The sequence below is a fragment of the Chenopodium album genome, chromosome 13 (assembly GCF_948465745.1).
Source record: "Chenopodium album chromosome 13, dcCheAlbu1.1, whole genome shotgun sequence".
Classification (NCBI taxonomy): Eukaryota; Viridiplantae; Streptophyta; class Magnoliopsida; order Caryophyllales; family Amaranthaceae; genus Chenopodium; species Chenopodium album.
In genome coordinates, this window is record NC_137846.1 from 1,222,501 (window position 1) to 1,235,598 (window position 13,098).

At 29.7% G+C, this 13,098-nt stretch overlaps 1 protein-coding gene across 1 annotated transcript; it reads right to left on the reverse strand.

Annotated features, from left to right (window-relative positions):
* Window positions 1-2,006: 2,006 nt before the first annotated feature.
* LOC145575867 (uncharacterized) lies at window positions 2,007-6,157 on the reverse strand. Its single transcript, XM_081633657.1, has 2 exons — window positions 5,241-6,157; window positions 2,007-2,781 (listed from the first exon to the last, which is right to left on the reverse strand). Exons 1-2 carry the CDS (start codon window positions 6,054-6,056, stop codon window positions 2,344-2,346), a joined length of 1,254 nt encoding a protein of 417 aa, XP_081489783.1. The 5' UTR covers window positions 6,057-6,157; the 3' UTR covers window positions 2,007-2,343.
* Between the last annotated feature and the right edge of the window lie 6,941 nt (window positions 6,158-13,098).

Sequence of the window (13,098 nt, forward strand, 5' to 3'; positions counted from 1 at the left end):
TACAAGTAGTATTCTTGAGCTACATATAATGTTATTGACTTTTTTTGTTTGTAAGAACTGCTACTGGAGTAGTGTAGTGAAGTGTAGTGGAGTGGAGTGTACTATTTTATGAGTTATCACAATCCAATGCCACTGAATTTTTATTACTATTTCAGCTGTAAATACTTCTTCTGTTTGCAGTAATATTCATAATTATACCTAATTTATAGCTGCTGTCAATTTAATTTAGCCTTTTTTTTTTTTTTTTTTTTTGTCCTTAATGATCATAATCATGATTGTTTGTGGAATATTGAATTAGGCTTTATTTGATCTATAATTATCTTCTTTGCTCTTAATTTATTTGAGTTTATTTTATCTATAATCATGGTTCGCCCTAGTTGTGCTAATTAGTGTTCCAAAACAACATAAGGTGAAAATTAAATCTCATGACAAGTTGAAATCGTGCATTACATTATTCCACGATGTAATTAAATGTTTGGTATTTTTATTTTGCTAGTTGATACGAATTTTGTAAAATCTTTTTAAAATTTTTGTATAAGAAACTCATTATTAATCAAATTCAATCAAAAAGATTGAAGTAAATTAATTAACCATCGGTGCTAATCAAGACGTAGATCGAATATAACCTAGGGAAAAAAAGACGGATGAAGTGTATATTGACAGCTTGTGCAACTTTGCAAGGACTAACCAATGAGGCAAAATTTCGTCTGCTAGTTGATCAGAATTTTTCATGGGCACCCAAATTTACTATCGTAGGTCCCAAATCGTACTTAGACAATATGGAAGTTAGAGGTCATTTATATTAGGACTCAAAATCTGCAAACATTTACCATGAGCTATCATTTATGCTTTCTTTCAAGCACTTCCATTTTAGACAACCCTCTTTATTTATTTGTACCTCATACCTCCATGCATTTCATTTAACCTAGCTCGTGTATAAGCGGATTTTGTGACTTTCGTACATAGTCTACATATTCCATAGATATAAGATATACGGCGAAAAAAAGGGTATAGAATAATGCATATACAACTTTATCCGAGTTAGCATAGTGTGGCACCATGTTTCATTGATGACCTAGCTAAAAATGAAGAAGTAATAATTAAATGAATCAAATTAAATCAGGTCTATCTTTATTAAAGTTAAATTGAGTCTACTTCTAAGTTTTTATCGGTTATTAGAGACTTTGAGTTATATTAGAATTTAACTTTCCTCGTGAGTGGATGGTTTTTTTTCCTTAAAGTTTTTTATTCATAACAATTGCTACAACTTGAGTTTGTCTAGTTTAATCTGTATTATCAATCAAATGAACGTTATAAAACATAATCAATCTTATAATTGACCATATCATAGGGAGATTATTGGGACCCATTTACCCATCTAAACATGCTTAAGTCTGAATCTTAACTTTAATCACACTGCACAAATGATGGCTTTGAAACATAATAACAGTTGTGGATAATTCTAGTTCATAAAATTACCTTGACCCCAACCCCCACTCAAAAAAAGACTTGATAATTAAAAGAAACAATAATAACATGAACTAACATATATTTTTTTCAAATAAAGCAGAAATCTTTTTTTGTTACTACTCAGTAAATTATTTCAAAGGAGACTAAACAAGGATATATAATTGATTTACATGTGAAAATATACTTTAATTTACATGTATATAAATCAAATATGTTATATACTGATTTTATTTTTTATTTTTTTCTTGAAGCATTAAATATGTTATATATTAGCACCTTGAGACAGAAAAAAAAATGGCTGGAATGATTAATATTTATAAGAAAAATCTGTCTAAATCCAGATCATCCTTACACCCAAGATCCTAACATCTTAATCATACTACAACAATGTATGTATATTCATCCATGAAAAATTTTGTACATGTCGTGTATCTCTTCTATTAATGAATTAATTTTACTTTATAAAAATGCAAAAACTTTTTTTCTTAATAATAAACATGGTATTACATTTTTAAATGACTTGACAAAAAAACATACATAAAAACTTAAAATTTGGGAAATTATATATAATTAAAAGTAACAAACAAAAGTTCTTCCTCTTGGAATTATGACTTTAATTTGCACTTGAACTCTTGATGAGTTGTTTACATAGCTGAAAAAAAAGAGCTGAGAAATGAAAACTAATTTAAGCTAAAAATTTTAAACCTAATTAACCAAAGAGAGAGGAAAATTAAACGTAAATTAAACCTTACATACACAAACAAAACCTTAAAAAAAAAAAAAAAAACCTAATTTAACAACAACTACATTCCTCTTCTGCCTAGCTAGCTACATACGTACGTACCATCATCGATCAAACATGTACATACGTTCTCATTGATTTGACTCGTTATCCTGTTCGATCTCAGAAGCCGGTTCATCCTCTTCTTCAAAGCAATCAATCCCATACGCGGCATGTCCATGTCCAAAGGACTTAATATGATCCTTAAGAGATCTTTTGTGCTTAAAATCCGAACCACAAGTACAATACCATAACTTACCACAATTTTTCTCATGAGTCCTCCAATCTCCTCTTACAGCAAATGGTTTACCACATTTCCTACATGCAAAAGGCTTTATTCCATGCTTTCTCTTGTAATGTGTTTGGAGGGTCCTAAAATCCTTCAAGGGTTTCGCCCTTGGATGATCGATGTTGTTTCGACAACCCGGTGCACAACAATAACATGGTAGCCTTAGCATGGCTGTTGGTTGTGTTCCTCTTAAGGATTCTGGTCCTTTTCTGTATTGTGATCCATGCCCCCACATATGCATCTATATAACATAAATCATCACTTATTAGGTCACATATATAGTTTAATTTTCCAAATTGTTGTAATAATACTAATATTATTACTGCACGTACATGTGTTAACTTTTAAGACCGTGACTTTACCAAATAAATTAGCTGAAGTCGACTAGCAAAACTTTAATAACTCTAAACAGTAGATGTTTTATCGTGTATATATGTATTGTATACTATACAAAAATAGTACTAGTAGTAGAGGAGGAGTAACATAGCTAGTAGTCCTATAATAGAGCCAATGGAAGATGATGACTTTTGGAATACAAAACTTGAAGATCGATGATAAGATTGTGGGTCAACAAGTCAATACTTTTCTTTTATTTTTTCTAAATATTTTGGTGGTTTATATACTTTATAGGGAGCCGCTTTTATTAAATAGCTCCAAAATAAGAGGACTTCTCTGAAATATTCATACATTGGCAACATTGCATTAAATGCAGTGTATATGTTTTCATTCTCCAAGAAGCTTATTTAGATACCTGGTTACATAACAAGGAATTAATTGAAGCTTATAAATGTTCCTATATCTTAAAACATAGTACTTCAAAGCTCGTGTATGTATGTTTTAGCCCATGCATGATTATCGAGATAAGCTAACCTAAGCTACATCTAAACTCATATGTTCCTAAACAATAGGCCACATTTGATACGGTATTTTTTTATATGTAATTGATTGTGTTGTGAATATGATCTTCATATCGATCACCATACCAATGTATCATCATGTAATATGGGGTAAAATGCTGAAATGTTTATTTTACTGAATTTAGAAAGTAATATATACAGAGTATTATTTTGTGACGGTCTAAATTAAAAGTATGGTCGATTATATAGGGATGGAGAAAGAGTTTTACTTGTTGTATGAAAATTAGGTGAATAAAAGAAGAAAGTACAAGGAATAATTGTTGAGAAAAAAACCACTCCTAGCTAGCTAGTACTATTGCCCAATTGAAGAAGGGAGAAGTACTATAATATAGTTAACGATCATAATTAATTCTGTTACCCTAATTAATAATGGACCATCCTATACGGGTTAATAAATAACAATGTATGATGTTTTAATTTCTTTAAAATTATGTCAAGGGACCACAATTAATTGTTTGTTTCTTACATAATGTCTAACAATTGTACTTTCACAAGTTGAATACATTGTGCTTAATACAAGATATAGCTATATACTGTATAATTCCTAAAGAATTGATCCAAATAGCTACCCGTCTCTTGTAAAATCTATATAACTCGCCCTAATTTGTACAATTTTTGTCAAGATTTTTATAAAAGAAAATCTACTACTTTGGTTTAGAGGTGAAAAATGATGATAAAGGCTAGTTACTAATATATTTTTGCAGTGTCCTACAAGACAAAAAGTACTTAAAAGGAGATTACTAAAGTAAAACCACTAAACAAATAAGGTCGTAGAACCAATATACAAAGTGTAATTTTGTCATTAAATTTCAACTTTAGGTTACTTGTATTTCATGAAATATGATGAGGACGCTTACATAACATGTAATCATAATTCGAGAAAATGTATAAGAAAATTAAATTGGAAAAATTGCTATTTGGGAAATTATTAAGCAAGCAATGAGGATTTTTTTTTTTTTTTTTTTTTTGTGTGTGTGTATTTTAGTTGCACACAAATCTATGACTATGAGACTCAACACAAACTTCAAGGATTAATCAGAAGAAAAATAAAGAATTTTTATTTTGTTTATTGAAAGTGCATATTGCCCACCTTGTGTCGTTCAATCAACATAAAAAGAGAGTAAAAAAAATTAAATTAAAAGTTAAAAATATTATTTAAAAAATAAAAAAATAAAAAAAAAAGAAAGGAAAGAAAGAGAGTACAAATGTTGGTCTGAGTTGGACCAGGGTCTCTCTCTACTGAAGCTACAGTAACAGTTAGATCAATTGTTTACAAATCCCAATAAATTAATCTTACAATTTTTTAAAGAAAAAAAAAAAGGAAATGGCAATAAATTTAAAAACTTGAAACTTGAAAATTTACAATTTCAAAGAACAAGAAAAACCCTAATTGAAGGCTGATATTAGTACAAGTCAAAATGTAATTGAAAGTTCGTATAAACTAGAAGGATTATTATTTAATTTAATTAAGAGAAAATCAAATTAATTTTTAATTTAATAATTTAAGAAAAGTGAGTTTGAAATAAGGTACACAAAAAAAGGAAGAAGAATAGTAGAGCACCAAAACATGAAAAGAGCAAACCAAAAGACTAAGTAGGGTATGAAAATGGATTACTAACCCAAATATAACAACCACCTCAACAATAAAATCACTACCAACACCAACCCAGGTGTCGAAACACCAGAACACCGACACCTAGGTCAATAGAAAGTTCAGATGTACACAACCTTATCCTTATCAAACAAAATCATAAACACGGAGATACATAGAGATCGAGGTTACCTGCATGTTGTTGTAACGATTGAAGGTTCTGAAGCAAAGAGGGCAAGAAAACTGAGTAGGACCAATCAAAATCTGAGCAGGAGTTGGGATCCAATACTGCCCTTTGTTAACTGTTCCAATTGAATTGCAATAACCACCAATTAATGATGAATTATCATTATTATTAATATTAATATTAATATAGTTTGATGCAACTGTAACTTCTTCTGATCTACAACTCTCATCAGTATTCATCATCATCATCCTACTATTCTTGTTGTTGTGATGATCTGAAGTGGTAGAACACGAGGAAATCGAGGTCGTGATCGTGGCAGCCGTGGTGGCGGATATTAGATTGGATGCTTGACAACTTGGTAGCCCTAAGTGAAGGGCTACCGTAACATCATCGTCGTCGTCGTTGTTGTCGTTGTCGCCGTAGTCGTCTTCATCATCATGAAGAAGGAACTTATGATCCACATCCATAGGAGCACTAGTAGTGGAAAACTCCTCTAAATAATGATCATGTTTAATAATATCATTTTTGTAATTATTGTTATTAATATTATTATTATTATCATCATATTCATTGAGATTAATATTATGATGATGATTGTTTTTTACTGGGCTTGAACTTAGGAGAGGAAGGGCTTCTCTGAGAGGAGGAGAAGGGGGTGATTTTGTGTAAATTTGAGGGTTATTATTATTATTAGAGAAGAAGAAATTAAAATCATAGGGATTATTATTGTTATTATTGTTAATGATATTGTTGTTATGATTAGGGAAGAAGTTATTAATATTGGGGTAATAGTGATGATTAAAGTAAGGATTATGTGACATGATGAAAGAAATTAATAATAGAAAGAAAGATCAAGGGTATGATTATATATAGATGTTGCTATTGTATGTAGTAGTAGTATAATCTAGAGGAGGAGGAGAGAGAAAATGGAAAGTTAGAGAGAGAAAGTAGAAGAAGAAGAAAAAAAAAAGGGGAAGGTTATTTAGAAAAGGTAGGGGAAAAAGTAGAAGGAAGAAGGGAGCATAATCACCAAAATATATGAAAGAGAGAGAAGAAGAAGGTGATGGAGAAGGTAGGTTAAATAAAAATGTGTGGGACTCAAACTATATATGTATATATATATATATATATATATATATAAAGAACAAAAGAGGTGGAAATTAAAGCTAGTTTTGTTGAGTAAAAAAGGAGAGACAAGATATCACTTGTGACTAGTGACTAAATTATTTTGCTATAAAATTTGTGCTAAAATTTTGTGTGAATTATTACTGTCTCCGTCCCTTCAATATCAAAATAAGTGATCTTTAATTATTTCTTGTTAATGAAAATATATATCGAAAATATTAATATTTGAAAATTATACAAGCAAGTGATTCTAGCAAGCACCTAGATTGCTATAATCCATATAAAATACTAATATTGATCAAAGTGATATATGTGAACAATGTAAAAGTCAAAATAGAACACTTTGTCTAAAACGGAGTGTGTTTAAAAGTTTTCCCGATTTGAATAGTGATTGTATTGTCTTGTAAAGTACGTCAAAACAGAGTGAAGTTTTAGATTCAAAGGACATGTTATTTTTCGTGACTATAAGATGAAGGTTGTGTTGATTTAATTTTTTTTTTTTTTTTTTTTTTTTTTTTTTTAATGTCTATAGAACTATTTGAGATTAATAATAACAGAAGAAGTTAAGCAAATAAGGCCAATAAAGACAAGTTCACAAAAATATGGTTGAAGGTTGTCTCCCTTTAATCTTCACCCATTTCCCACAAGCTTAATGTTCACAATCATACAAACATGTTATTATAAGACAAAAATATGGGAAAAGTCTAATATGGATACACGAGTGACAACCTTTTTTTGTTTGGGGGAAATAAAATTACACTTTAGTAAAAAATAATAAAAAAATAATAAAATTATTTTGGTTATGTTGATATTAATTACTACTCCTATTGGTTCACATAATTAATTAATTAATATAACTGTGCATGCCTCCTAATTTTTTGTATTAGTTTATTACTTATTAATGATATAATTGGTCAAAGAGAATAGCTACATGTACTTTATATATAGACATTATACATGAAGTAGTTCAGTAATATAATACTCAATAATTAAGAGTATACAGAGTATGTTCCGAAAAAAAAAAAAATAGTATGCAAAGTAAAATTTCCATTAAGTGAAAATCGGGCTATACTCGTATAGTAATAAGCCAGACTTATGTATTTACAAATAATATGGGTGAGAAAATCGTATAGCGAAGAGAATCGAATATAAAATTAATTAGTAAAACAGTGCGACACAATGGCATGTAAAGTCTTATCATCATTTTTGAAACTATTACCACCATAAAACTTCTCTATTAAGCATTTTACAATAAAGTTAATAATGATTACTTTCACATTTTAACTATAATTAATTAGTGTATGACGACCTCTAACTTCTATTCAAGTTGATACGCGGATATCTTCATCATCATACATTTTACAATAATATAATAATTAAATTTTGGTTTAAGAGGGGACGGTCAATGACATTAAAGATGTGTTCTATACCCTTATTCACCTGACTTTTATTTACTTAAAATTGTTACTGTATTTATTGTAAATTAAACTTGGATATGTAACTTTCTACAGATTTGACACAATAAAAAGTTTGAGAAAATAAAAATAAAAAATCTAAAATGAGAGCAGCCGTTATTAATTAATATACCAAGGAACATACACTAAAGTTTTTTCTATACTCCAATTAATTTATTTACCAAAAGAAGAGAGAGAAAGTAAAAGAAAATAAAATTAAGAAAAGGTGAAAATATCCTAGGGGAAACAAAGTAGGGTGCAAAAAATGCAATGTTGCCCAGCAATTGCTTTGGTGGGTGAGACACTGGTCGGGTGGGCTCAGAGTTTGTGAACAAGATTAACCAATTTTTAGAGAGAGAAAATTAACTAATTAAACTTTCACTCAATTTCTTTCTTTTGATTTGTTTTGTTTTTTAAATAAAGAGAGAAATTGAATTTAGAATTTTTTTTTTTTTTTTTTTTTTTTTTTTTTTGGTGTGAGTTTGTGGGTCCTTACAATTTACAAACAAACTAGTCTCTTCTGTTACATTCACATCAACTCACTGTTAACACTTCCATAAATAAACTGGTTACAGTCTTTTATTATCAATAACCACTGGATGATCATCCAGACAAAAATAGATACTGCTATTGAAAAGCCTTTAACTTTTTGCGATACTCCATTTGATTTTGATTAATCGCAACACTTTTACGTCTATTAATGTATACGAATAACTAATTATTCATATAAAGCATATACATTAAAATTATTGACCAAGTAATTTTTATTAACATCTTTTTATATTTCATCAACCATAATCCAAACAATATGCTACCATAGGATTACATGAACTAATATTAGTTATATATGATTTCGATATGATTTTGTTACGTAACGTATTTCCTACAATTCTGAAATTGTTTGACACACGGAAAAGAAAGTGGTTAAGGTTCTTCCCACATACCTTACAATTGCAATACCCTATCATCCTAATAATTTCCGTAATTTTCCTTTAAAAGTGACAAACAAAAGAGAACGAAGGGAGTATTATATATAAATGTAATCACAAACAAAACTAATAATTGAACCGTCAAGTTACAACTAGAAGAGAGGATCAGACACCAAAATAGATACATGAATGGCATGGTACGGAGTACATAACATAACATACCTTGTAATATCAATCAACAGTTATATTATAAGTAACTTTTATCATTATTATTACTGCAACCATTTTGTTCTGACAATTTGGTTATAATTACATTTAAGGTTGATGCGTCAAATTTGATTGACAAGGTTTTTCATCAATTTTCTTGACGTGTTACAATAATTTAACTGCTTATTATTATTATTATTGTTTCTTCTTTGTGTTAAAGTCTTTTTAAAGGTTGGAACTTGATAGGTTAATAGTTATGTCAATCTAAAATTTGTGCTTATTCTTTTCAATGCCAACGAAAATTGAACCAAACTCTATTTATAATATAGTTTCAGATAACATCATCCTGGAGGAACAATAACAGTTAGGGGAGTATTCTTCCAATTATACTACAGAAGAAAAAGAATATCATTGGCCCATATATCACATGTCAAAATAGATGTAAATATGTTATTAGGACCCACATAGTATTTTTTTAATTTTAATTTTTTATTTTAAGGTATAACTGTCAAGAATAGAGAGATTAGAGAGCACGAGACCAAGCAAGAAAATTATCACCCTTTAGGATGACATTAGTGATCTAATTCCCTGGCTGATCGCCGACGCCGAGGTAATAGGGAGATGAAGGATCAATTTTTGTGTCGTCCACCATTGTTGATTAGAGAAGATTAGAGAAAAAAAATATTTAGAGTTTTTAGGGTTTAGTGTTGTTTTGGCTCCGATACAATGTTAAGAATAGAAAGATTAGAGAGAATAGAGTTGTGTATCTTGTATTAGGGTATGCACAAATATATATATATATATATATATATATATATATATATATATATATATATATATATATATATATATATATATATATATATATATATATATATATATACCATCTAGCAAGATTAGGGCTCATAAATTCGGCCCAAGTACTATACACTACATAGACTTAATAGTATCTCGTAATTTTGATCTAATGCCGAGTACATTTTTTTTTTCTTTTTTTTTTTTCTAATCAACTTATAGGATATGTTGAGTTTTACTATGAATAATAATAATAACATATATAGAGTACTTTCTTTGTTAATTTAAGGTTAACTTTGAAAGAGGTTAGTTGCACATTATTATCATACAAGTTAGTTACAATAAACCCGTGAGTGTAGGTAATATTATGCATTACCTTCACCTAGACTTAATTTTATTACATTGAATTGTATGTTAATTTAAATCATATAGCCTATGTAACATGACTAGCAACTGATTTGGGGTGGAGGAAAAACAAAAACTAAAATGGTAAGTTGTTCTATTTTGATCTCTTGACTGTGAGATTTTGACCTGGTATATCACTTTCACCATTGTACTAGTTTAGAAAATATAAGGGGAAAAAGGAGAATTGATCTGAGAAGGACAAAGAGAAAGAGTGGATTGCTAGAAAAGTGAAGGGTACAAGTCAAATTAATAGAAAGCCCACTAATTTAAACATGTTCGTTTTTTTAATAGATCTACACTTGACCTTATTTGAGGTGTTTGCATGGCTAGTCAATTCTACCATTAACCATGTATTTATAATAACATGCTTTTAATATATATCTGAATTATTACCCCTACTTTATGATTCTTTTGGTGTTTATTTGCTCTATAGTACCTCCCTAGCTAGATCCCTCTCTATCTTTCTCCATAGACATACAAGGATAAAGAGTAGGGTATGGAAAAAATAATTATTGGTGCTAATTATTGAATGGTACGGTAAAATCCCTTATTAAAATTCTTCACATACATATACTCCGTATTATAATTATTTCATTCTTAAGTGTAACTTTTATACCTCGTGATAATTGATGTTAAAAACGACACTTGATCGAGTGCAATATTATTGTTCATGTGTCTCTAATATAATTATCATTTTTGATAACACGATATTATACACGATTTATATGTGATATTTGGTCATGTTTTATTGTGTTTTCTTCATTCTCCTAATCTTTTAAACTTCCTATTTCAATATTGCTCTTCTCGGTTTGTTTGTTTTTGTTTTTATAGGAATAGGGCTCGATTTGCATGGAATTCATTTTGATCGCGAGATACTTCTTTATATGGAGCGTTTCTAGCATCCTAAACCATTGCAGCATCCTGCTCCACAACTTGGTTGTGGCGTGCAACCTTTCGGCCACAACCTGGCTGTGGGCGTCTGTTATTAAAGCAAAGGAGAGTCGAAGACAGCCCGCTCCACAGCCTGGTTGTGGCGGTTTTCTTCGTTCCACAACCCGCCTGTGGCAACTCGTTTTGGTGGCGTTTGAGAGTCCTATTAAGATAGAAATACCTAGTTTTATGCTAGGATATAAATAGGTTTTAGAAGTCTTTTATCGATTTCTTTATTTTAGAGCTTTTGGTATTACGTTACTTTCAAGATTCAAGTTTTCATAATTCATTCCAAGTATTGATTTCTCTTCCTTATTCTCTTCAATTTTTATTGTCATTACGTTTCTTTAATTAATTGTCTTGTTATCTCTATTATTATGTGTGAGTAGTTTCATAATCTAGGGTTAGGTTGAACCCTAATATGGATTAATGTGTTATTTAATTTCCAATTTAATTAATTTGTAATTCCTCTTTGTTAGGGTTGGTTTTATCATCAATGATTAACTAGAAATAGTAATGTTGAATGTAATTAGGTTTACAACGAAAGTTGATTCTTAATTGATTTTAGAACCCTAATTAAAAGTAAGAGCCTTTATGCATGAAAATAGCTAATTGTTCTTGCTAGGACTTATAGGACGCCGTTCTTAATGTCTTTTATATGTATGATTCCATGAAAATAGGTATGATTGCATGTTAGTGAAGCTATTAGTTGATCGAAAGAAACTCTTAGTATTGTTTCAGGGAGCATGTGTCCTGTGGAATATTTATTGATTTAATTGAGGGAAAGGGATTGTTCTATAGCATTAATTCATATTAGTGGGGATACTTAATCTTAGATGTCTTTAGTTCTTGATTAATTCATTTATAATTTCCGTTGCTTGATAGTTTGTAATTGTTCTAGTAATAGATTTCTCGATATTGATTGGTTACTTGCTTAGTGTTAATTTGAGTCTGTTTAATTAGTTAGTCCTTAGTCTTTTGGGATTCGACCCCTACTTATTGCTCAACTACGTAGCAGAGTTAGTTTGATTATTTTTGTTAGATACACGACACGCCTATCAGTTTTGCATCATACGGAGTATATATATAAATATATAATGCCTCAAGTATCAAGTATATATTGTCTCTACCCTTATATATGTATATAAATCCCACATACAATATCTAGTAGATCTCCAAGTAATTTAACCTAATAAATTTCGTTCTTATAGTTTCTTTTTTTTTATAAAACACAACATTTTCTTTCATTTTCAAATATCATTTGGCACACATGATTATACCAAATAATTTCAAAGTTATTAATATAAAGTGGGACCCATAAAACCCTGATAATGGGACCCACTTGAAGGTAGCTAGGCTTTATGTGAATGTGAATGTGATGGGTCTATGACAAGAGAGAGAATAAGATAACTTAGCTTAGGTAGGGGCATGGAGACAATATGGATGATTGACATTCCTTGTGCATTTAGAGCCAAAGGAACAATTGTATTTCACTATGTTGTACCACCTCCAATTTTCATTTGTATACAACAACATCATTTATTGAACTCTCTTTAATTTGTTTTCTCTTTCAATTCTTTGTTGTCCTACTGTACGTATGTAACTCATAAACTATCCTCTATTCAATTTACTTATTGTCGTAGTAGTCGATTGCATTTCATACTCTCTCTGTCTTTTAAAATTACATGGACCTAACTCATGATTTAGTGAAAATAGGCACATGAGATGAACGAAAGAAAGAGATCAATCAAATAAGTGGACAGTTTCTAACAAATAGTTCGTTATGGGTCAAATCTAAAAGGTTGGCTTCCCTGGCCAAAAAGACATGGAAATAATACTCTCTTCAATCCAAAACAGTTAACACCTTTAATCGTTTTTATTATTTATATGTTGATTTTGACTGTATCATTTATTCTGAAACAAGAGGTTATTTTTAAGAGACAAAAAAGTATTTAATGTTTTTTATTATCTTTAAACTGCCTCTTTCATGAAAATCCACTCTTTCTATGTTCATTTTA

Bases quoted from the DNA above. Each gene is read 5' to 3' on its own strand.
- LOC145575867 (XM_081633657.1), bottom strand. From the start codon at position 6,056: ATGTCACATAATCCTTACTTTAATCATCACTATTACCCCAATATTAAT. The intron at 2,782-5,240 runs GTAACCTCGATC...TATGTTATATAG, and splicing joins ATCGTTACAACAACATGCAG to ATGCATATGTGGGGGCATGG.